The sequence below is a fragment of the Osmerus eperlanus genome, chromosome 1, assembly GCF_963692335.1.
Source record: "Osmerus eperlanus chromosome 1, fOsmEpe2.1, whole genome shotgun sequence".
Classification (NCBI taxonomy): domain Eukaryota; kingdom Metazoa; phylum Chordata; class Actinopteri; order Osmeriformes; family Osmeridae; genus Osmerus; species Osmerus eperlanus.
Window position 1 is genome coordinate 16867047 of NC_085018.1, and position 26434 is coordinate 16893480.

The following is a 26434-nucleotide window of genomic DNA, read 5'->3' on the forward strand; positions in this document are numbered from 1 at the left end:
TTATTACCTAATCCCTTTTTTAGAAGTTCGCATAATTGAAAGAGACCATCCAAAAATGAGCTCTGGAAATTCATCTCTATGACTTGGCTTTGAAGCTTTAGTTTTGTCCTGGCATGCCACTAGAGCAATTGACAATTTCATAGATCCACAGTCTCCTACAGTACACCTTGAAGCACTGTGTCTGTTTCGGGTGGTTTCATCTCAAACTTTAAAATTCAAGATGAAAGAAAATATATATATGGTTTATTTTTGTTGCATGACAAACAGTATCTGAAGCATACATACACCCTTTATCTATCTATCATGTCCTCCAGACATACCCAGGGAAACAGACTCTCTGTTGTCCACTTCCAATGTTAGGACCCAGGCAGCAGAACCACTGAATCCCCCCCATGGCTGATCGGTGTTGGCTCCAGCCAGTTCTGAGCAAGGGGACTGTTCCCCTGGCCTCTGCTTATCAGAGAATCACACCGTGCCACTCACAGCAGGAGGGAGGTCCCACGAAATTGGCTATTGCATGATGGATAGGCAGAGAGATGGCAGGGTTGTAGTGTTGTGTCAGCAGGGCGGGGGGGGGGGGGATGTACCTCTTTCTGGCTTGTAGACAGTTGTTAAAGCCAGTGCTCGCTTGATCTAGCGTAAACAAACAGTCGGTAGTGGCAGGCAGGGCGGAGCAGCTCATCCAGGGCAGGGTGGTCTACTGGGGGCTCTCGCAGAGCAGGTACCGGCCTGGAACGCTCTCATCTATGCCATGCTTCATTACCTTGGATGCCAGCTCTGGTAGCCATCAAAGCTCCACTCAGCCCCTCCAGTGCATGTGCTGCCGTGTGGCCTGGATGAGTAGGGGAGCCACAGCACAGCTCACTGCTCCTGCAGACCTACTAGGGAGCATATGTTTAAGTGTTTAGACCGGGGCGGCCAAGAGGCCGCCTCATTTTTCCAAGTGGAAGACTCCCAGCAGCGGAGAGGCAGCGGTGAGGCAGCAGAGAGGCAGCGGCGAGTCAGGAAAGAGTCGAATCTCACGGAGCAGAGGAGCTGTCAGCGAGCAATTACAAAGCCCACATTTCGGTTTTCCACAGTGATTCTGCTCTCCTGGCATGTGCGAAAGACGCTCTCAGACTGTAACGCTTGGAGCCAGTATTTCTTACCTGCAACACTACCCTCTGATCAGTGAGAGGCCCAAAGAGATAAAGGGAAAAAAGGCTCTTGAATTCTTTGAATCAGGACTTGAGTCAGTGGCGTTGTGAGACTGAGGACGGAGGCTGGAGTCTTATTTCTTTTGTCTGGACTGGTAAACACGGTGACAGGCTGTCAGGAGTCTGAGTGGAACACTCCTGTTTGGCTGTGTGGGATCCAGTCATCAGGCAGATGTGTCGTCAGAAGGCCAGCCAGCTAGGAGTTCTCTCTAATGAGCTCCCCGGAGTGGCCAGCCTGAGCGAGACACCTCAACTCTCCCTCCATCGCTCGCTCCCTCTCTCACATGTTCCCACTTTAATTGGTAAGAGAAGAGAGATTGACGATTTACAGGAGACTATTACTTTGTCAAAAATCCCTCCCTGCCTCATCTGTAAGTTAGCTTATCACCCTAATTAGGCACTTGGATTGTTGGCTCGTTCCAAGAACTAGATATCAGTATTGTAGATCTTAAAGATATGGGTAGAGCAGTCCAAACCAATTTCCATTTGGTCTTTTTAGCCAACGCTTGGGTCATGAATTCTGAAAGAGTTTGTCATCAAAGTTGGACTAGCTGCGCTGTCAACATGGTCAACATCGAACAGGAGAGCAAAGAAAAGAAATAGTGCTCATGGCTCCCTCTACTGGTCTTTTTCCGTCCGAGCAGGACTGCTCAGCCCTCCCTGATGTCGCCAGGGTCTTAGCAGGGCTCAGAACAGGGAAGGACACAGCTGAGCCCCCCTTGACCCCCACAGCCTCTTAAACCCAGCCCCCCATGCCCACAGAACAGACAGGAAGTGACTGGAATCAAGGTAACATTGGGATCAGCCCAATGATCATGGATCAAGCTCACCATTGTCTGATGTTGTGGTTGATGGTAGAGGATCAAGCGTGAGGTCTGTGCTGGTGTCAGGGAACAGGAAGGGATGTACTGTGATGCCTTGTATGGACTCACACAGAGAAATCACGCTCAGATGTGAGCCTACCGTACTCTCTGCTCTGTGTGCAGCAGTCTGCCTCATCTTTTGCGATACAATCATTGATCATATTGGCACACTAAGATTCAGATGGACATTCAGATTAACTTTGATCTCTGCTTTTACTAACCAGAGGCAGTAAGGCATTATTTTTTTATAGTTTTATGCTTTTCTTGTGGATCTCAAACAATGTAAAAACCAAACCAGCAACCTTTTCGTCTCAGCTTGAATTCCTCAACAGTGCATCATGTGGCCTTACGGTGTCTGAGACTGGAGGCCATCTCTGTGATGGTGTCTTAGACTGGAGGCCATCTCTGTGACGGTGTCTTAGACTGGAGGCCATCTCTGTGATGGTGTCTGAGACTGGAGGCCATCTCTGTGATGGTGTCTTAGACTGGAGGCCATCTCTGTGACGGTGCATCCAGGTGTATCCTTCTCTCAGCCTCGCATGTGGAAGGGACAAGCTCGTCTAACCCCATTAGCATCATCACAGAACATTGTGACACGCCCTCCCCCCCCCCCCCCCCCCCTCCATGGTGGCCCATCCCCTCACCTCTTCCTCTCCCTCTCCCTCTCCCCCCTCCCCACCCCCCCAATAAGGCGTTCGTGTACAGTAGAGTGTGTGATCGCGTTTCACGGCGAGGCGCTGTGTGCCGTGTTGAGGCAGATATGAGGCGAGGCTGCTCCTCCTGCATCCTCCCCCACCTGGCCAGCTCCTACTGAGGCACTGCGCTACTCCTCCCACCTCGCCTCTCTCCAGTACCTCGGTGAACATCCCACCCCCAGGCTCACTTGTCCGTTCCGTCCGGCGGGACTCCAGTGTTCAAGGATGAATACCCACGGGTGGGAAGAGACTCTTTAAAGTTGAAAGTGAAATTCCTCCATCTGCTGTTGGGTTAGAAGGATGATATGTCACTGCTGTTTGTGTGTGTGTGTGTGTGTGTGTCTGTCAGACAGTACGTGGAGAACAAGGAAGGGCTTTGGGGAAAGCTTTTAACCATCTGATATTTTTATAACCCAAGCTGAATTTGAGCTAATCGGGGACACCACCTGTCAGAAGAGGCCACTAGTGGGAAATCCCATTAGGTCTAATCCCAGCTGGCTTGGAACAGAGTAGAATACACACCACTCTCCCCTGGCATTTCCTGCGCTGCTTGATTCCGTCTTGTCGTGCGAACACAACTCAGTGCCAGGGTGGTCTGGCCCCAATCCGCTTCCTCCTCCCACTGGAAGGACACCTCTCTTGGATATTCATGCCTCTCCATGCCAGCTGCAAACTGCAACCGCAGCAGTAAGTTTTGGATCGTTGCTCATATGGGAAGAGGACAGCACTTCTGTTGCGACTCATGCAAGTCTTTAGGATTCGAAAAAGGAGTTGGTTTCTGCTGTTCTGTAATGTGTTGCCTCATGAGTTGGGGAGTAGCGAAGCTGACATGCCAAGCCTTGTGTTTATGTAGACTTATATAAGTGGGTGGTCAGACCATGTGTCAGTGTGTCTGCTGTAATGCTGCTTCTGGCTCTGTGGAGCTCTGCGAGGCGAGGAAATAACAAACCCTGACCTTGCAGCACTGCAATAGAGGCCAGGGACATGGCTCCCCCTGTCACACGCACAAAAACACACACACGCACACACAGCACACATGCGAAACGGGATATGCACAGACTTCATCGCCAGACCCCCCCAGCTCAGGCTCCCAGTGCAACACAGAGGGGGAGGGCTGGAGAGGGAGAGGGGCGGAGAGAGGCAGAGAGGGGAGGGGCTGAGGCGCGTGTGGAGAGGGTGACAGGGGGAGGGAGAGAAGCTCAAGAGAACAAGTCAAAGTGAAAGAGAGAGACAGCGACGCAGGGAGAGATGCCGAGAGGAGGCGGGGGAGCCAGAGGGCCCAACCCACCGTACTGACGCCGGAGGTGAATCTCCTCTGCTCCTCTGACAGGAGCTGTTTGGGCCAGACTGCCCGCAGGACTTCTCTGCGCTTTGTTGTTGTGGTTTTAGTGTGGCTGCACAGAGCACTTCTGGGGCACGTTCCCGGGCAGATACAGTTCTACCTGAATGCTACTTCTTGTGGTGTGTCTGGCTGTCCGGAACGGGAATAGTACTAGAGGTAGGTGTGTGTGTGTGTCTGTGTGAGCGTGTGTGTGTGTGTGTGTGTGTGCGCTCCTGCTGCATTGGTCTGCGTTTAAACCCGATGTCTTAGCAAGTGTCTGGCAGAGAGATCTGCAGCAGCTGCAGAGAGCTGCCCACCCCGGGGCTATATCTCTCTATCTATCTATCTCTACCCCCCCTCCCTCTTTCTCTCTTTCCCCTCTCTCTGCCTCTCTTCTTTAGTCTGATGTCATACTCATACCTACTGATGTAGCAATGCTGGAGGACACCCAGTAGTTTTTGCCAAGTAAGCTGAACAGACCCATATAACCTTAACCGCCACTGGTGTCGTTGTACCTCCTCGTCTCTGTTAGAAGAGGGGTTGCTCTCTCTATCTCTTCTTTGTCCCCTCGCTGTCTCTATGTCCTCACAGTGGCTTTGCAGGGAGGGTCATTGATTTTGTGCTGATGGTTGACAAGGTCTTCAGTCCGTGGATGACTGTGGATGAGTGCTCAGAGGGAGGCAGCCTGGGTGACTGATCTCTTGAACAGAACCTGACAATCAGCATCACATCTAGCTGCTCGCTTCCAGTCTGGACATATTCAGCTGGGGATGCAAATCAGACACAGCGCCTATCTTTTTAGTTGATGTTGTCTCACATTCATGACTGAGCCAATGTGATATATCTGATCTTGATAGACATGTTTTGCTAACCAAGGTCAGACCTGTTTTTGGCTCCCAGTCACATCCTTGGGGGAAGGATTTGCCAGATTATGGAGCATTAATCTGTTGGTATCAGATAATGCAACTATAATGAAATCCTCTGTGATTGGGATTCTGGACAGATTCAACGGACTTGTTTCCTGTTCACAAAGACACCTTGGTAATGTCTCTACATAATACATTCATGTGTAGTCAGCCATTCAGTTATCTACAGTATCATGAAGTATGACATATTTATCATATCTGTTTTTATGCAGTATTAGCTGGCTGCAAGCTCGGCAAGCCTTACATTTCTTTATAGGAAGTGCACCTCCCTTCACTCTTTATATTAACCGTACAGCATGCAAATAGGCTGTTTCAATGAGAAAATAAATCCTGTACTGTATGTCGTGAATAAACAATGATACCACACCATCTGAAGCACTGAAAATGAATGTTCAGAATAGTGGGTTAGGGGCTCTGAGTAAACGAATGATGACTCATCAGTGTTCTAGTTTAAAGGCAGCATGACTGTGCTGTGTGTGCATTCTGAGCACAAGGCTCCCCTTTTGTGTAATTGTCATTATCACAGCCTGAGGAGAGGAGAGTAGATTGGGGAGAAGTGGAGAGGAGAATAGAGGAGAGGAAAGGAGGCAAGAGGAGTGGAGACGAGAGGAGTACATAAGACAAATAAGGCTAATTGGAGCTCCATTGAGCTGACGAGTGTGGAAGTCCACAGACAGTGACTCATCATGAAATTGCATTTGAGGTGTTCGTTAACGCTGTCCTTGCATTGGTGTCAGCAAATTGTGCAACTTGGAGAATAGGAGCTGATTAGCCGATCGACTACATCTACAGTAAATGTATGTGTCTCTCGCCACGAGCGGTTTGATTCAGATGTTGGTGTTTCAAGGTGTTTCAGCCCATCCCAGGTGAAGACTGGCGTCTTCTGCTGTGGCCATAGTGAGCTTCTGTCCTCCTCTCCTAGCATTGTGAAAGCAGCCTGACACACACCTGCTGTTGTGGATGTGGACGTGTTGTCATTATGAGGATCATGCCTAAAGGGATCCACCATGCAGAGACCAGCTCAGGGGCTTCGTGAAGGCGGGCTAGGACAGGGATTAGCAGACAGATATTGTTTACCCCTTCCCGGCTCGGCCTATCAGGGGCTGAGGATCGAATTGGTGTCAACAGGTTGCCATAGTCACACCCAACATGTGTCTGGAAAAGCTGTTTGGGGTTATTTTGCTCCCTTCTTACAGAAATGTGTTTATCGCTGCCGTAATTACAGCTCCGAGCACAACAACATCTACTCCACACTGTGGAGGAAATGGGATTCCCTATGTGCTTTTGGAGATCACAAGCAGTAGATCAGAGTGAATGATGGGAGGCTGTTTCTTTCTACATACATAAGACAGTGTCAGTTCCTAGCTGCTGTCACATGATGTTGTGGAGGAGAGCTATGAGGAACGGGAGAGAGCGGCTCCTGGCTGACGGTGTGGAGACGGACAGGTGGCTGACGTTTACTTCTGTCTGGGAGGGACCTAATCGACGTGAAACAACCTCTTGGAGTCTCTTCCAGAGGCAGTATTTTAGTGTGGCTGCTGCGAAGAGTAGTAACTAAGACAACAGCCAGACAGATATTGACTATAACTCAAAATGTTTGTCGTCATGTTTCCGTGATTGAACGATACGTTGAACTTATTCATCCGTGTGTTGTCATTTCTACATGAGGCTGATACTCTCACAGTGGACTTCCTGCTTCTTGAACCTTTCCAAGAAAAATGGAATGTTGAGCTGGTTCTTTCCCCTAGACTGGATGGAAAAGATAACTCTACCAACATGGTGTGTGTGTGTATGTGTGTGTGCGTGCAGGTTTCCAGTGAAAAGTAATTACCTTACAACTCGTTCACCTCAATGAAGGTAAATACTTCACCTTACATTACCGTTCCCTGAGAGGAGCCTGCAGTGTTTGTGGACAGGGTATGTCAGGGTAATCTTGTGGAAGGTAGCAGCTCAGGTTAACAGGGTTGACATGCCAGGTCTGGGAGCGTGCTCAGTTGTTTCCTTTGAGTCAGTCCAGGACAACTATAGAGCTAGCCTGAGGCAGGGCGTGCACTCCAGCGGGTGTGATTTACAGCACCACTCGTGAACTGGGGTTTGTGAGGTTGCACAGGGAGGCTGTAGAAGTGGGCTTCAACATGTTTATGTGAACTCTGACAGGCGACATCAAGTCCAAAAGTCTACTGCAGTATTCTGGATCTTTTCCTGCTTTGATTGGGATGAACAGTCACTGGTGGAATGATACAGAGCCCAGTCACATGAGCTGGGAATATATCAAGAGACTGGAGAAATAGCGGGCTTTAAAAGTGCTTTCTTGACATTGATAGCCAGTACTAACAATGTGTTTCCTTTTTCTTGAATATTTTTAGCTGACTGACATTTTACTAGAACGGAAAGTTTCCCTGATTTAACTGTGTTTCCAGAACATGAATCTCAGGCATCCCTCTAGCCATGCTGAGACAGTGTTTCCTGTGTCTCCCAGGTCTACTCAGTAATTACTCAGAAAGGAAGAGAGTAGGATAGTTGTGATGCTGTACCAGACTGCCAGTTCCTCACTGAACATTTATCGATTATGCTTAAGATTATCGTTTAGGCTTATACTCTATTTGAAAATAGGAGTGTGTGGCGTCTTAAACCTGTTACACCCTGTTGAGAGGCAATTGTAAACTTCAGTGGTAACCATTATTTGAGCAATGTGCCAGCATGACTGGCATGTTTGAACAGTGCTCCGCTTGTCAGCTTTGATTTGTCTTGTTACTGAGGTGAAAAGGGAGCCTTTACAGCAGGGCAGGATATCCTTGACAGGCTTGCAAATGCCTGACACTACAACTTGTCCAGACAGAAGACAGCACGTAAGGCCTGGACAGTCTTGCTCTGTTTAGGCAGCCGGCAGGGGATACAGGGGTCACCTCTGAAGAGCTCTGCCCATAGGGAGGTGTCCTGTGTCCTGGGGCTGTCAGGCTCAGAGAGGAAGTCAGCCAAACACCTCTTCACGCCTCCTCCTCCTTTCACCTTGTTTGTCTTTAGGCTAAAGATCCAGCAATACTGAGTCAGACTTTTCAGAATCGGCCAGACACATTAATGTCGTGATAGAGAAGCATTTTCCTGAGAAGCTGCTGTAACCACATATTCACTGAGTTGTAAGGAACATAACCATTGCCAAGGACAAAACATCTTTGTGGATGCTGCTGTGCATGTTGTTCTAATCTACCTCTCCATATTACCATGTTGTTTACACATGTTGCTATGCACAAGACATAGGTCTTGCGTGTTTGTGAACCTTGTAAAAATGTACATTGACAATTCCCAGATGGGTTTAACAATTAGTGTAATTACAAATGTTCTTGATACTCAGAGAAAGAACTTGAACAAATTGATCGTAAATGTAAAACTCAAGACTGCTTTTACAGGCTTTTGTTCTCAATTTCCATCTCATGTTGCTTAGCATGGTTTAAGAAGCCCTTCTTTATATCACGCTATTATATTTGATGAAAAGAGACTCTACATATGAGCATTAAAAGAGCAGTGATGAACTGCTCCTCAGATCAACATCTAGATAAAGGTCACTTAACTGAAGCCATTAGAAGCCTCCCTGTTTCTGCTATGACAAGGCTATTTACATCATTAGTCTGCATGTGTTAACCATCATAAATTAATGAAAAAGTATGTGTCTGGTTGCCATTTTGTGTATTTTTATAAGCTGTTACCAAGCGGAGACCATCAATGTTGCATGGTATGATCTTTGATGTACAGCCCATTACAGAGTCCATTATAGTTAAGTAATAGATAGTATAGGGTGTAATCATTCTCTCTCTCTCCCTCCCCTCTCTCTCACTCTCTCTGTCTTTGAAAAACAACTGTGAGACTGAAGGTGTGCAACCATTTATTTGACTTTCATCTGGCCAGTCCCCACACAGTATCTTCTACTCTGGAAGATAAATTAAACATGGCCTCTGTTACTGTTTCTCTCTCACAACTCAGAGGAGGCCAATGCAATTCAAATGTGCCCATAAGCAGCTTTTGCTACTAGCTGTACTTTACGGTTGACAGTTAAGAAACTTAAATTAATTAGATTAAAGTTGACATTCGGAAAACACCTTTAGCCTTTCATCCTATTTAAGTCACTCTTACAGCCCTCTCTGGCACACTGAGCTATTTCTGTTCCTTCTTCATATATATAGCTGGCTGGGTCGTGGGGAGTTCCCATGTGTTAAGCACTTCTCCGTTTTGCCTACACATAGTTTGCTCTTCTCACACAGAAGGAGATGGGTGCTTTACACTTGGTAATAGGCTAGTTACAGTATAATGGAAATATTCAGTTTCAGTATTGGTAAGGCCTTTTGTTGAAATCAAATGTTTCAGGCTATGCTTTACCTCTAGCCACATAGTCAATCTAGTCTTACTCTATGAGAAGAGGGTGCTATTACTGGAAAAAATTACCTAAAATTGTTCTTATTCAGCAACAGTAATCAAGTGTGTCACCAGCCACTCCCTTCGTCTGACATTGTGGGCTTGTGACATCATTCGAGCACGGAGAAGTTCTCCTTTTTAGAGTTTCACTCTGTCCTGAGAGGAGGTGAGAGCCCCACAGCAAGACAGGCAGGAGAAAGGCTGTCTTTATACCAGGTGCCAAGGTCAACAGTGCCCAGCGCTGGTGCAGACGGCAGGACCAGGAACTGTTCAATAGCCTCAGTGTGTGTGCCATGTGGCATACACACTAATACAGGGCCAGAGGTAGAGAGAGGTAGAGAAAGATATATATATATATATATATATATATATATATATAGAGAGAGAGAGAGAGAGAGAGAGAGAGAGAGAGAGAGAGAGAGAGAGAGAGAGAGAGAGAGAGAGAGAGAGAGAGAGAGAGAGAGAGAGAGAGAGAGAGAGAGAGAGAGAGAGAGAGAGAGAGAGAGAGAGAGAGGGACAGGGTAGTGCCCACTGCCGACTCTGAAAAATCCTGAAAGATCCTCTCACAGTGCAGTAGTGTTTGATGAGAGGTGCTCTATGGAACCAGACTGGACTCTCTGTCCTGGAGAACTGATCTGAACAGTAGGTCTGCTGCTAGCGCTGCTGTGACGGAGTTCACATATTCCTCTACGGTAGGTCCAGAGCTCACTTATCTTCTCCTATTACGTACCATACTCTTGAAGTGTGTGTATGTACAGTATGTGTGTGTGTTTGTATATATTCTTTGCAAAACATTTTTCTCAGCCAACAAATTTCCACATAACAGCTTGGTACTTTTTAGTCATAACGTAATAATTACTTTTCTTTCGAGAATCTTAGGGACTTTCCGCTCAAATTTAATATAGTGTCGACTAACTCCCTTTGGATTGTCTGTATAGCTATTTGGCAGACCACAGTCACTGCCATGGATCACATCCCCTTGAAACCATAAGGGGTCGCAGACCAATCCATATCACGTCAGTTTCTTTAAGCCCTTAGCTCAGGAGGCTTTCATCCCTCTCTGATGGCTGGGATGGAGATTGGACTGCGGAGGGCACTACCCATCAGTCTGTGTGGCAGAGGCAGTGGAGCATCCCACTGTGTGTCAGCGATGAGTGATGAAGACAGAGAGAGAGAAAGAGAGAGAGTTTATCTCCATTCATTTGAAGTTCCCTGCTCGTCCAAAGTGATGGCTGGTCCTGGATCACATGTCAGACAGCTGACAGTGCTGGGGGCGGGGGTGTGATTACTTATACCACCACATTCTGGAGCCCTGCCTTCCTTGAGTCATCCTCATCCTATATAGCTCCTCCACCAGTCCACAGAGCCTCCAGGGTGACACCGACACTGGCTGGCTGGCTGCTGGGTGGGTTTCAGTTATTCGATTATGCTGTCCCTTCTTTTTGTTTACGAGGTTCTATCTATCCTGGGGTTTGCTGCAGCCATAGCCAGCTGTGCTCAACTCTCCAGTATGAGCTGGCCACAGTCCGTCCCCCCCACACACACACACACACACACACGCACACACACACAGATTGAGACAGTGTCTGAGCACGCTCTCTATGGCTGCTGTTCCAGTGACAGCAGGGTGTTCATGTGCACACTGGAGCAGCTCTCTGGCGCTGTCTGGACTACCAGATGCTCTTCACACCACACTGATTGTTAGCATTACCGGTACTTAATAACAACTTGCAAGTCATTGTCAGTTCTTTGACTGCTGAGACTTTTGTGGTAATAGTCCTTTGTTTTCAGCAGCAGAGGTGTGGTAGTCAGGTGATATTGAGTGGTACTGGAATGCCTTGGTGTGGTTTAACTGAAAAGTCATGTTCAGACTGTGTCTTGGGTCTGTCTGTTAACCGTGACAGACTGGGGATTTCTAATGTGTTTTAATGTGTCTTCCTGCGTTCTCAGTAGGCTGTTGCTAACTGCTCAGTCTGAACTAAACAAACATGGAAGATTGAATGATGATGAATCTACTTTACTCTGCTTCGCTACCCAAATGATGTCCTATTTAACTACCTCTGTGTTGTGACTTCTACTGAATGTCTAAATGTACTGGGTGGATTATACTTATTGTACAACAAGGTTCTTATTGTGATGTTTTGGGTTTATGGCATTGGGACTGTACGCTACCAGAGTTTAGAGAAGACAGATCTGAATTATGATGTGTGGATTGTCACGTCCTGTGGCTTAGTGGAGATAAGCTGGAGGAACTAGACTCAGGGCCGAGGGGCAGTACTAGTAGAAGATAAATATTAAAATAAATATGCCATATGGCCATCAACAACAGCATATCAAGGCTTATCTTTTCTATTTTGCAGGATAATTGGTAATCTTGTGTGTGTGAGTCTACATATAGGCATGCGGGCTGTTTGCGTGTTAGTATGTGTATAATATAATAAGTGGGGTGTACAGTATGTCTGTCGTGAGGTCAGCTGTCTCCACCAGTCAGATATTACACTAGTGTTCATTCCCTGTCCTGGTGGCAGGCAGGCAGTGAAGGACAGGGGCAGGGAGGCTGGCTCAGTCTGGCTGGGGAGGAGGATAGGGAGGCTGGCCCAGTCTGGCTGGGGAGGAGGATAGGGAGGCTGGCCCAGTCTGGATGGGGAGGAGGATAGGGAGGCTGGCCCAGTCTGGATGGGGAGGAGGATAGGGAGGCTGGCCCAGTCTGGATGGGGAGGAGGATAGGGAGGCTGGCCCAGTCTGGATGGGGAGGAGGATAGGGAGGCTGGCCCAGTCTGGATGGGGAGGAGGATAGGGAGGCTGGCCCAGTCTGGATGGGGAGGAGGATAGGGAGGCTGGCCCAGTCTGGATGGGGAGGAGGATAGGGAGGCTGGCCCAGTCTGGCTGGGGAGGAGGATGCTGGCCCAGTCTGGCTGGGCTGCTCAGCCCACACGTGGGTGGGATCCCAGGGCTCAGGGATTAGGGGACTGGAAAGGAGCCAAACAGCTTTACATGGCATGGCCCGAGAGCTGGTCATACGTCAAGCATTGGCCAAGCATAAGGTGTGGGTGGAAAAAGAGGAACTCAACTATTTTTTCCATGACCAAATAATAAAAATAGAAAATAAACTCTGTAAACAGGAAATTGTTTTCTATCTGGAAATATTGCAAATGTGCTGTAGTGTTGCTGGCGCCTAACGATAACAGTTTAAAGATTGTGTAAACACACAGGTCTCCATGCTGTAGGGGTTTGGAAAACAACATTTATGACTACAATAAATGCTCTGGCAAATTTTCATTTGTTCGTACGCTTGGAGAGCAATTAATAAAGTCTGTAGTATTTTGTTGACAATTACGAACTATATGTTCTGTAAACATGATGGAGTTGAACACAAAGCACTTTAACATACTCCATATACTACAGGTACATGGAGTACTTTTTACGTGGAACCAGGGGTTATTGAGTAGGTTGCTTTATAGATCTTCTACAGAGATGCCCTGCATGGCAAAAGCATTTGTGTTCTGGTGTTTGTAATCAGCATTATGGTTGTTTTCAGACATCTGCAGCACAGGTCCTCCAAACACATTTGTCTCAGTCCCTCTGACTCAGACGGAGCAGATTACTTACCAAGCAGAGCAGAAAATGAAATGCCTGTCAATGCAGCTATTCTGGTCAACACTCCAAAAAAACAGCAGTTTCCTGGAAACGGTGGAAGGCTTCTTTATCAGCCTGAGAGGAGAGGATGTAGAGGGAGGCGCTCCTATTGGTCAGCACTGACTTCTGACCTCACTCCCCCAGTGGAGAGCTGTCACTCTCCCTGCAGCAGCTGGGATGAATGGATGGAGGGACGGATGAGGGGATGGATGGATGAAGAGATTAGTACAAGGACACAGATGGAGAGAGAGTGCGTGAAAGTCAGTCAGTCTGCTTTTTATATGCCACCCTGTTGGGGATTCAGACAGTGTGTGACATGTGTGTCGGAAACACAGTCTCTTAAAGGGCTGTGTGGTGGTGGGGTTTCTTGAGGAAGACCAGTTTGACTTTCAAAGCAACTGCCAAGACTGTTTCAGTGTCCCTAATATACACCCAATAAACTATTCTTGTAATTCTGATTGTTTTACACTATATGTTGTAATTAGAGGCAAATCAGCTGGGAAATATGACACATGTACCGACTGTACCTCAAAATACCATCTTAGCTATGATCTGTCTTATCTTTCAAGGGACAAAAAAAACCATGACAGACTGCACGATGAAGTCGTAGAACCTGCAATAGACGCTTCCTTACTTCTCTCTGTTCCTCTGTAAATATAGAAACACAGCACCCTGTAGGAATACAGTTGTCTCTGAAGCCACTACAAAACAAATCAGCTGTCTTATAATCACTTAATATGTCTAGGCTTTACTGACGTCACACCACTCCTAAAGGATTGCGGTGTTGACAGAGAGGAGCAGTGCTAACAAAACCCTGAGCGAGATCCCTCTGACAGACATCCACCAGCCAGCTGTCTGCATGCCTCCGTCTCTCTGCACCCTGAGACAGATGTGGAGCGTGCCGCCGCGGGCCGCCTCTCAGGCTCTCCTCCGCGAGGGGGCCGCCTCTCAGGCTCTCCTCCGCGAGGGGGCTGCCTCTCAGGCTCACCTCCACTCCTCCGCGAGGGGGCTGCCTCTCAGGCTCTCCTCCGCGAGGGGGCTGCCTCTCAGGCTCACCTCCACTCCTCCGCGAGGGGGCTGCACAGGGAGAGGTTATGGGTTGAGTTTTGTCTCCCCAGGGAGAGAGGCTTAGCTCCCCAAGTAATTGCAGACAGGCACCACCCCCTGTTCAGACGGATGTGGAGTGCTCCACTCCCTGTCAACTCCCCCCAGAAGGGAGCCATTTTGCTATCTTTTTTAATGTTCTGCCATGATGGGCCATATGAGGTACATTCTGGCCCGGCTCCATGCACAGTTATAGCCAAGCTTTCACAGTATGATAGCATCTCCTCTCTGGCGGACCTACGCCCATTGTTTTGGTAATGATGTCATTATTTGGAAATGCGTAAACCCCAAGCCACCCTCTTGATGGGCGGAAATGGGGGGAGGGTCAATCTAAATATCAGCACGCAGAGATTTTAGAGATCCGACTGACGCTGGCCGTGTGTTCATTTTCAAGTCACATTATCTGCAGCTGTTGCATGATGGAACGTCATTTTTGTTCAAATGACTCAATATTTAGACTTTTCTCTTCAGTCTCCCTGCTATAGCTGTGTTTGTGATGGAACATCTGGCCAGCATATCCAGTATGTCTCTCAGCTCAGGTCTGTGGTGCTGCGGAGCCCATGTGGTTGGGCCCCGCAGTGGGGACCCTGGTCTCAGGTTACTGTGGTGGGACTTCCACGGCCGCAGGAATGGCAGCTGAAGTGTTAAACAAGAGAGGGGCTGCCTCCCACTTACTCCCAACCGCCCGCATCCTCCCAGCTACTAATAACCCGCCTTGCTTGGCGAAAGCTTCCCACTCACATTCCTGTGGGTCCTGGAGTCCCTTGTCTAGCCCTGTGACCCTGTCTCCACTGGCAGCACGCACCCCGCTCAGAACCTCCTCATCCTGGGTCATCACCTACGCTGCCAGACGACCCAATTTCCTTCTGGAAGAATTCCTTCCCTCTCTTTCTGGGCAGCACGCCCCTCCGAGCCGGCTCAGAGAGGAGGGCCAGGAGGAGGAGGAGAGGGAGTCTACAGAAGGAGAGGAGAGCCTTCACTGCTGGGCTGAGCTGGAGGAGCCGTGTTGGGAGCGGTGCTGTTCTGGGGCTGGGTCTGGGCTTGGGATGGAGCTTCAGTGATCTGCTCATGCTGGTCATGCTGTAGAAGTTCAGACAGGAAAATGTGGTGTTTACATTGTGCGTCAGACAGGAGTCAATCCTTGCTGGAGCTGGAACTAAACAGCGGGTAAGCAGTGTGTGTGTATGTGTGTGGTACATGTGTGTGTCTGCTTGTGGGGAATACACAATGAATTTTTTCCAGACAGGCATGGAGCGTGCCTGTGGATGTGTGATGTACAGCAAATGTCAGGTCCTTACTGAGGCCCTGCTGCCAAAGTGCCTGAGACCAATAGAAATAAGGAACCAAGGACATTTTCCAATAACCTTTATTAGATATTAAATTCCATTTATTAAAATGTGGGTAGCGCCCGGACACAGCGTGTGATGAAATTATAAAGAGGGAGCTTTGTGTAAACAAAGGGGGCTTTATTTATGATGCCTTAGCTTTTCCTGCTCCATCAGTAGGCTGCTAGTTGATTTTCCTGCTGCGTGCTGCGCATGTCAATGCAGCTTAGTCACATTTAACTGTTCATTTATTAATACGCTCTAACTCACACTTAATCAACTCATTTGTGAGAGTAATTAACTTCTGAAAGGTTCGATGGTGTAGCAGGTGGAAAACATTCAATGTGGATAGTGACAAACATCAGTAAATCAATGGAAACAGCCTGAGTGTCTGTGTGTTTCTGTGTGTCTGTGTGCATGTGTGTGGGTGTGTGTGCACGCATGTGTGTGCATGTGAGTGTATGTGTTTATGTTTTTCGTAGACAAACCCAGTTTTAGCCCTGCCATTTCCTGTCAGATGATTTACTGTAATCCACTAGTTCAGATTTGGTCTCTGATTTAAACCGTCTTCAGCATGAACCTTATCTGCTAATTTCCATTGGAATTGCTCTAATATCATTAGTGACTATTTATGGCTTTTAACAAAAAGATAAAGTTATAAATCAGTAGTAATGCACAACTGACATCATTTGACAAACATGATCCATTCAGTGCAAGTTTTTCGTCATGTCATGGTGGTTTGATATCTGACATACATAAGTATCGACTGTACACTGCCGACTTTGATAAAGACAGCCTTGACAGTAGTGCACACCGATACCTTACAGGGGGACAAACCCCTCTCTCCTGAGTCAGATAGAGAGAGACAGAGAGAGAGAGAGTGGGTGTGGAGGGGGTGAGGTCAAGCACAGTAAGGCGTGCAGTAGAAGAAACAGCTGTGCTATCACGGGGACATCTTCAGTAAAAAGGCACGACAACCCCCTGCCTCCTTCCAGGTGCCAGCCAGACGCTCATCCCCCTCAATGTCTGAAAGGCCTTCATCTGAATCCCGACCTTAGACCTCAATACTCTTTCTTTCCTCATTCAATTTCATATAAAACACCCAGAAGAAACCCTTCTGCCTCTGAATATTCTAATGACAGTGGTATCTGACCAGCCTATTCACTCTCCTTTGCCCCTTTTTCTGCATTTAAATGGGATTTTAGAACGTTATTAATTTTCAAGAATCTTCATGGCTCTAGAGAGGTGATGGGTCTCCCGAGCTCTCTCTCTCTCTCTCCCCCTCTCTCTCTCTCTCCCCCTCTGTCTGTCTCTGTTGAGATTGATTCTATCTGCCAGCCAAGGAGAGTGACTACATTCGTAACGGCATCTTCAACAACAGAATGTGACAACCAGCATGGTTTAAACAGGGCCCCGTCAGACAGCCCACAGCGCTTCAAGGTTCTCCATCTCTTAACATGTGTCTTACGGTAAGGTAGAATAAATGCACAGTGGCTCCAACAACAGAAGCAGCAGCCAGCAGGAAAGGAAATGAAGGACAGTGGGGCCAAAACCAGCCTGAGGTGCTGCTGGGCTTCAACACTCACTAGCTCCATTCACACCGTGAAGATTCCCCATCTCCTCCACTGACACTATTATAGCTCGGTCTCCTGTCCAATTAAGAACCCTCTTTCTTCCTCATTAGACACATTTATCTTCAGTTCCTTGATGTAGTTGGTCTAATGGGTTCTGCTTGGGTTGTGAGCGCCTTGCTGAGTGCTCCTGGAGATGGGTCAAAGGTGTGCCCTCATGCCAGGTCCTGTCTGTTTCCCTGGGACATCTGACTTCTTCTCGATCGGCCCTTTTCTTTCTCTGTGGTTCAGTGGAGAAACACCTTACTCACCTACCACATCTAATAACTTAAGCTCTATTGCATAACAAAAGCTGGGATAGAAAAGAAAGCTGGCGCTAACTCTAATTCTGGCTTGCGTAATGCTCCATAATGATAAGGTATAATAATAATAAGGTTTTATTAACACTTTCATTTACTACGCATAGCATTTACAACAACATAAGAACTAGAGGTCAAACCATAACATGACCTGCAGGCTTCTGATTTACTGGCGGACATAAAACCTTCCTATTACACTTTTTTATTCAGCTTTTATTATCTAACCTTGACACACAGTGAAACAGTATTGTTTTGCAAGGTGAGTTGTGAGATGTTGTTGCCATCCATCATTTAGGCAGCCTGTGGAAGAAGTCTCTCTACTAATAATAGGTTTCTGCAGAGAACGGTGAAGCATAGAAACTGAATAGAAAATAACTCATCAAAATCATCCTCGAAAACAACTCTGGCCCAGAGCTAAGATAGTGAACTGTCAGGAATAATACTTAAAATCCCACTGTGACCTCACGTCTGTCGTTGGAGGTAAGTTAACCTGACATAATGTTGTCATGTTAATGTTGTACTTTACAGACTAGTATTCAGAAGACAAAGTCTGTGATGCAAGGAATCCTAACTGACACCTGGGAACCTAACCTAACTGACAACAGCAAGCACTGCCCTGGGACCAGCTTCCTATTTGCTGACTCTTGTCATTATTACACATTGGTGCATTTCATAGTTGAACAGCACTGTCCATCATACTGATGATCATTGTGATTTCTCACAGTTTTTTTCTTGTGATAACCCACTCACTGCACACCACACAGAATGGCATTCTGGGATTTGTCTTTTTGTTTAGTGATTAGGCAACGGCTTTATCCCTTTTAGCTGCAGTACACAAGCCTCTCACAAACACTGAGCCCTTAAGTCCTGGACCGTTTGGTTGAAACCCTGTGGGAATCATGCGACATATTTTCTGGCCAAGGGTCCGTTTTTTGTAGTTTTGTTAGATCTCAACATGGTACACAGCATTTACTGAGGCACAAACAGAGGACTGAATATGCTGTCAAAGCACTAACCTCGAGAATTCCGGAACATGTTAGAACAAGCCCTGACCTCACCTGGCAGGAAACACACATTGTTGTTGTTTGATAAAGACCATATGTTGATGGCCCTGTGGTTCAGGTACATAGACAGAGCAGATCCAGATGCATAAACAAAACAGTTTGGCTAGATGGCTAGATGGCTGTTACTGAAGGTCCCCACCCAACTTGACACATGGTTCATTCCTTAAAAGGAGTTTATTATTGAATTGCCTAAAAGCACCTCTACTCAGAGCCACACTGTCCCAGGCAGAGCTCGGAAGCATGCTGGCGCAGCGTAACAGCTCCACCAGCTGATTTATGGATCTGTGCGGCGCTGCGTTCGGAGATTTACAGCTTGATGGAGATTTAGCAATGATCAACATGTCTCCTCTAGTGTTAGAAAGCCTAAATGCAGATGCTTTATACGCTATTACAGCGCCCTGAAATGAATAAGGCTCAACTGATCCTTGAATCGGTGTACACGTTTGATGTGAGCGTTCGGAGGGTGTGTTCGAGGAGGATCTTGTGTGTGTGTGCGTGCGGCTCGAGTCGTTCATACTGGTCCTATAATTGTCCTCAGCCCCTTTATACCTGTGTACGGTGCTAAAGTTCACCCTGTGCACCATGTGCCTAGCTAAGAAACAATACTGCAGCAACAGCTTGGACTTTGACTCAAGCAGGCTGGCCAATCAACGTAAACACTATCTTCACGGCACTGTAGCAAGCCAGGCTGGCGCTCTGCGAGGCGTGTGTGCAGTGGGGTCTGATGTAGCGTGTTCTGTCGGTTTCTCGTTGCAGTGTGGAAGGCGACGCGCCCGGCATCGAGGCGGCCACCTCTCTGGAGAGCAGCGCGGTCTACGGTCGCCCTCCGGTCAGCCACGGCCTCGGCCCTGACCACTTCAACGCCCACTTGTACGGACACATCCAGCGGCCACGCAGGCCCAAGCTCCAGCACTCGCAGTCCATCCTCCGCAAGCAGGCCGAGGAGGAGGCCATCAAACGCTCTCGCTCGCTCTCCGAGAGCTATGAGCTCTCCTCAGACCTCCAGGACAAGCAGGTAGGACAGGGCTTCTTTGTTCTTTGATAGCGTGGGTTTTTACACTGACGAGTCAGTTTATCCAATTAAACTCGGTTACACTCGCCTGACTTTGATTCATTGAGACCTTTTTATGCACCCTATTGTTCACGAACTAATGATTGATATTCTGAATAGCATCCTTACAATCCAATCCTTAACTCCAAATCATAGCTTTGATTCACAGCAAAACTGTGAATACGTGGTTTAACACACATCTCCTTGAGAAGAATTGTATCTCCTTTCATTGTATTCTATAACAGATCCTGTATTTATCAGAGTATCACCCACTGTCAGGAACATAGAGGGAGACTAAAAACCATTAGTCATGGCTTGTAATACTTAAGTGTGGTATTCTCATCACATCTGTCTGCTGTCTCTTAGGTGGAGATGCTAGAGCGCAAGTATGGGGGCCGTTTTATAACCCGCCATGCAGCGCGCACCATCCAGACCGCCTTCCGCCAGTATCAGATGAACAAGAACTTTGAACGACTCAGAAGTTCTATGTCAGAGAACCGTATGTCCAGACGAATCGTCTTGTCCAATATGAGAATGCAGTTTTCCTTTGAAGGACCTGAAAAAGTCCACAGCTCTTACTTTGAGGGAAAGCAGGTCTCCCTGACAGACGACGGCTCTAAGATTGGCGCGCTCGTGCAGTCAGAGTGTGGTGACATGGGAGTACCTGCCGTCATGAAGTCACCCGCAGCCCAGAATGACTTCACAGACGCCATTACAGAACTTGAGGATGCCTTCTCCAGACAGGTCAAATCTCTGGCAGAGTCTATAGACGACGCCCTGAACTGTCGCAGCCTGCACGGGGACGATAGCCTACCGGAGCCTGCCAGGGGCCTTCCCGACATGGAGAGGGAGGTGACCTACAAGGTCAAACCGTCCCACAGCTCCTCCGAGCACCGCAAGCTGGACGAGATGACGGCCTCGTACAGCGACGTGACCCTCTACATCGACGAGGAGGAGCTGTCCCCGCCCCTCCCGCTGTCCCAGTCTGCCGACCGGCCCTCCAGCACCGAGTCGGAGCTGCGGCTGCGCTCGCTCAACTCCTCCCAGGACTACTGGTCTCTGGCCCACAAGGACGACAAGGGCGACACGGACACCAGCTGCCGCAGCACGCCCTCTCTGGAGGGCCAGGAGCAGAGGCTGCGGGTGGACCACCTGCCCCTGCTCACCATCGAGCCGCCCAGCGACAGCTCCGTGGACCTGAGCGACCGCTCCGACCGCAGCTCCCTGAAGAGGCAGAGCGCGTACGAGCGCAGCGCCGGCAGCCAGCAGGCCAGCCCCAAGCACATCAGCCACGTCCTGCCGTCTCGGGGGCCGTCCCGGGACGAGGAGGCGGCGGCGGGGGCGCCGCGCCACCGCCACCGCCAGCTGGAGAGCCACCTGGCCATCAACGGCACGGCCAACCGGCAGAGCAAGTCCGAGTCGGACTTCTCCGACGGCGACAATGACAGCATCAACAGCACGTCCAACTCCAACGACACGATCAACTGCAGCTCCGAGTCGTCGTCCCGGGACAGCCTGCGAGAGCAGACCCTGAGCAAGCAGACCTACCACAAAGAGACCCGCAACAGCTGGGACTCGCCCGCCTTCAGCAACGACGTCATCCGCAAGAGGCACTACAGGATCGGCCTCAACCTCTTCAACAAGTAGGTGCCGCGCTGCTCTCGGAGCGCCACTCGCGCCCCCCTCCTCACACACAGAGCACCACTCCCGCCCCCCTCCTCACACACAGAGCACCACTCCCGCCCCCCTCCTCACACACAGAGCACCACTCCCGCCCCCCTCCTCACACACAGAGCGCCAAACTAAGTCTACGGCCCAGTGCTTTACTGGCATACCTATGACAATCTGCAATCAGGTCTCTCTGCGAAAGACTGGGAAAGATTAAAGACCAAATTGCTATTTATTTAACGATTGAGCAGGGCTCGCTGAGTTGGACCCTTCCACAGAGTACAGATTAAAGGCATGTCTTAATGAGAGCCCCCTGCATTAAATGTTCTTTTTCTCAGAAGACATGGATGTCGTTAAATAGCACCTTAATTTTTGTTACACAGAGAATTGTATAATATGTGATAACAGTGATTAACGAGTAAGCTCTCTCTTTCTGCCGTGCAATTTAGTTTAATCTTCTTCAGATTGTGTATTTGATTTTATGTTGTAGAGGACCACATTCATTTTAATCATTTGTGCTTGGCTTTGCCAGAATCCAGGCAGTCGCCCACCCCTCCCCCACCCCAAATCCTGTTGCTCCTCTGACACACATTTCTAAGAAGGCATCGTTTTAGCAGAGTAATGAATTTGGCAGAAAGTCAACCCCTTCTCCTCTCCTCCCTGTGTCTGTAGGAAACCAGAGAAGGGCGTCCAGTATCTGATTGAGCGAGGGTTTGTTCCGGACACACCTGTGGGTGTGGCTCACTTCCTGCTGCAGAGGAAAGGGCTGAGCCGGCAGATGATTGGAGAGTTCCTGGGAAACAGACAGAAGCAGTTCAACAGAGATGTCCTTGAGTGAGTTGGACTACAATCTATATGCAGCCACAACAAAGAAGAGTACAGAACAGCATGTTATTTATATCTAAAAACCAACCCTGTGTATTATGATTTGTTTAGTCCATGATCTGCCTAAACAAACAGCTCTATATTGATATTTCCTTCTGCAGACAATTGAAAGTAGAGATGCTGCTTATAAGTGTGTTTTTCTATGAATAACTTTATCTTTGTGATGTAGCTGGTGAGTCATTCCTGTTATTTCAGTACATAGTCATGGCTCAAATGCTTAAGCAGACACAATCTGCACAAAGAGAATTGATCTGTGTCCAGCACCTCTGCCAGAATTCAAGTAGTCCTGAGCACTTGACCTCGCTGAGTGTTACTGATGGGTCTTCTGCTGCCTTAGTCCTGGCCACTGAGGCTTGGAGTCAGAACACTCTCCAGCAGAACCTATCAAGATTCTGGGAGGATAACACCAGACATGTTTCCTCCGGTTCAATTTGACAGGAATTTTAAAGGGTTCTTTTTCTCGCATCTGTAGATCCGAGCGAGATCTCATCTTTTCTGGAGAGTCGATGCTATCTACGCATCAAAGTCGGCATCGCTGTAACCCACTTATGCCTCGATTGAGTTTAAATGAGATTTTTAGGACTTTACTGTAGCATATTATCACACTGCCAGGAGAAATGTCTCTGTGCTTGTTCCTGTTTTTTCCACTGAGCCTGTGTGTGTGTGTGCGTGTGTTCCTGTGTGTGTACGCGTGCGTGTGTATGTACGTGTCTGTGTGTCCAGCTGTGTAGTTGATGAGATGGACTTCTCAGCCATGGAGCTGGACGAGGCCCTGAGGAAGTTCCAAGCTCATATCAGGGTTCAGGGGGAGGCCCAGAAGGTGGAGCGCCTCATAGAAGCATACAGGTAAGACTAAAGGCATCTCTTGCAGGCCCAGAGTATGTTCTTACAGTCCTGTGGGATTGGGGAAAACCATCATAGACCCACAGCAAACTGAGGCACTGCTGTTGTTGGCCCTGATTGAATTAATCTCCTAACGACCTAAAAAGCATTCTCATGCCCAGAGAGTATGTACTTCGATCTGTGCTGAGTAAGAACAACTTTGCATCAGTAAACACAGCAGTGGCTGATGCATTACAAAGATGTGATGATACAAGTCGAGTTATTGGGTGCAGCCTGTGCCCATCAGTAATATGATCATGGACTCACTGAACGGTAGGTTATATTATTTTCCAGTCGACTGCCTGAGGGCCGGAACCTGTGTTTTGAGACAGAGAAAAACTCCTCAGCCAGTTGGCTAAGATATGAGGAAGGTCATCCTAATGACCACAGACCACACTGTTGCCCAATATCAATATTGACACCCCTGCGTATAAGAGGAACCAATGGCTCAGGGCAGATATTGATTTACTTGTGGTTGTTCTGATACTGATGCTGTGTGTGGTTTAATGGTCACCATCTGTTCTCAGAGAAAGTGTGTAGATATTTGTGTCATGTTGCTGCTTTTAATAGAATAATCTTCCTCTCTCTATCTATCTCTTTCTCTCTTTCCCTCTTTCTCTCCCCCCAGCCAGCGCTACTGCATCTGTAACCCTGGTGTGGTGCGCCAGTTCAGGAACCCAGACACTATCTTCATCCTGGCCTTCGCTATCATCCTCCTCAACACAGACATGTACAGCCCCAACGTCAAACCAGAGAGGAAGATGAAGCTGGAGGACTTTGTCAAAAATCTCAGAGGTAGAGTAGCTCCTATCACTTCCCAGTTCTGTCAGACAGACCAAGGAGATAGTTGGGTGTGCTCAAGCCTTCGGCGAGAGCACAACCTTTGTTCTCTCACATATATATTTATTGGGTGTGCTCAAGCCTTCGGCGAGAGCACAACCTTTGTTCTCTCACATATATATTATTATTATTATTTCTTTTTGCCCCCCTAAAACTCAGTCAATATTTGGCCTACATAGACAACCTAGGTGTCAAAAGTTCCGTCTTGGTAGCGATTGAGTTGCTTCTATTGGGATTTACGTTCCGTTGCATGGTTTAAGTGGAAATTACGTTTTTGTGGCGAAAAGTGAAGCTAACGGTGGCTAACTTGCTAGCCACAGTCAATGACGCTACTTACGTCACTAACGTCACAAAAACTCGCGTGACTACCTCTAGCAGAACATTAGTTTAGCAGCTCGTTAACTTCTGGGAGATAGCTAAGCTAACTGCTTTACTGCAAGGGAGCTGCAGAAACGCCACAAGCAAAGAGGCCAGGGTGATAACTATTTACTAATTTTACTTTGTGATATGACACACAATTGTGACGTGTAATGTACAATATAAGCAGATTTTATTAAGGAAATACATCTACTTTCGGAAACAGTAGTCTACTATGTCACTGAAGTATTAGCATCATGACATTAGCCTCTGTTGGCCGGGCAACACATACTACAGTGGTCTATGATGCATCTGTTTTCAATCGTTAAAATAAACATTCCTCACAATTACATTTTCGTTGTAGGATTTATTATGACATTACATTACAAGTAAACGATTTGTGGGTGAAATTATCATTACCTGTGGTTTCAAACCAGTGTTGCTCACTGCAACGCTGTAGCCTACGCGAGACACTACAAAAACATCTACACAGCTGTAGGAAGTCAAACGGCGACAGAACAGGTTCGGCACTCCCCTTACTTAAATCAAAAGTCTATCTAACTACTAACCTTAACTTCATTGCCACAGCCTAAACGTTGTCAATCTGTTCATGAAAATAATTAATTTCAGCCTAAACCGTACAACGGAACGTTAAATCAAATTCAACCAACGCAATCGCTACCAAGACGAACACAGCAGTAGTGTACTGTACTGTACAATTTACCGGGGCAGCTTCTCCACACAGGGCTATATCGCACTTGGCGTTGTTACTGACAATGATCGCTACCAGTGAGCTTTTTATGAAAGCGATTTTCCACTAAATAAATGTCAAGCTTATTTACGTTTTGGGGGGCATATTTTCAGTTAGCAGATGGTACTGTTTGAATCGCGATTCCATCTTCTACTGCCGGGTAACGTCGTAGAATAATCTTCAAAGGGGGTTCTTTATTAATTAATTAATGCAATGAGTAGGCTAAATGCCTGAAAATATCATGAGAAGGGAAAAACTTAAAATGACGTTTAAGTCATAGAGATTAGGTCAATTTTTACACCGGTCTGCCAAATTTATTCGTTTTGATTCAACGATGAGGCTGCCTCTTGCAGGGGAAATGAGAAGACATCTATTTCATTCTACACTTCACTCGTATTTTCAGTTGTAAATGAGCAGCAAAAAAAAAGAAGCTTTTAAATCTATGTAATCTTTATAAATAATAAGTATGCATTTTTATATAAAATATACAGAAATATCAGTTGTAAAAATGTCATTCAAAAACGGACCCCTGTGCAACCGACGAAAGTAAGCACACCCTACAATTTCCCCAGAAATTGTACCCTCTCTAGTTCTAGTTGCACTCCCTTCAAATTTAGCATGTGCATCCATGAGTCATGGTTCCCCATTGCAATTTAGGCAATTTATTTTACAACTTGTTTAGTTTCCCTCAATAAAAATAGATTTTGAAGCTTGAGCAGGAGTTCACAGCACGACTAATGAAATTATCTTCCAATTTAAGTAGTTTAAATTGTAAATCGCTCAAAAATCTCTTTGTATAAACATGATGCCACCCCTTTCTCTCTCTCTCTTCCTCTCTCTCTCTCTCTCTCTCTCTCTCTCTCTCTCTCTCTCTCTCTCTCTCTCTCTCTCTCTCTCTCTCTCTCTCTCACCCTCTCTCTCTCACCCTCTCCCTCTCTCTCTCTCTCTCTCTCTCTCTCTCTCTCTCTCTGTCTCTTCCTCTCTCTCTCCATCTCTCTCTCCCTCTCTCTCTCTCTCTCTCTCTCTCTCTCTCTCTCTCTCAGGAGTGGATGACGGGGAGGACATCCCTAGAGAGATGCTGATTGGGATCTATGAGAGGATCCGTAAACGAGAGCTAAAGACCAACGAAGACCACGTCTCTCAGGTCCAAAAGGTGGAAAAGCTCATTGTGGGGAAAAAGCCGGTACGTGTTTTCCTACAGTACAGTGCAGTGCAGAGCAGTACAGCATGACTGCCTCCACTCCTGCTGCCCTGCCCAGTCAGTCCACACAGACACATTCTGAGTTTACACAGCCCACGCTGCAAGGACCGGAGCAACCTATCAACCTATCAGGACCTGTCAAACATGGAAAGGGCTTGCATTATTCATATCTAACAGTGTCTAAATAAGGAACATCTGAGAGGGGTTTTAACAGAACAGGCTTTTCTAGTTGGAATTTTACTCATGACAGGAGGCCTTTATGCTGGGTGATTCCATTTGTATCTCTGACCCTTAGCATTAGCCCAGAGAAGAAGTGTGTAGAGGTACTTTCC

The 26434-nt window shown here is 47.5% G+C and overlaps 1 protein-coding gene across 5 annotated transcripts in view; it reads left to right on the plus strand.

The window, feature by feature from the left end:
* iqsec1b (IQ motif and Sec7 domain ArfGEF 1b) overlaps positions 1-26434 on the plus strand; it is a 100333-nt gene that overhangs the window by 65757 nt on the left and 8142 nt on the right. For 4 of the 5 annotated variants that reach the window (XM_062464385.1, XM_062464348.1, XM_062464357.1 and 1 more), the window contains 6 exons: positions 19224-19482; positions 19885-21161; positions 21859-22020; positions 22795-22917; positions 23582-23748; positions 25945-26084. In XM_062464385.1, the coding sequence (XP_062320369.1) occupies positions 19224-19482; positions 19885-21161; positions 21859-22020; positions 22795-22917; positions 23582-23748; positions 25945-26084 (2128 nt within the window). Of the gene's footprint in view, positions 1-14914; positions 15316-19223; positions 19483-19884; positions 21162-21858; positions 22021-22794; positions 22918-23581; positions 23749-25944; positions 26085-26434 lie in introns of those variants that run through there. The other variant, XM_062464365.1, reaches the window with a different exon arrangement.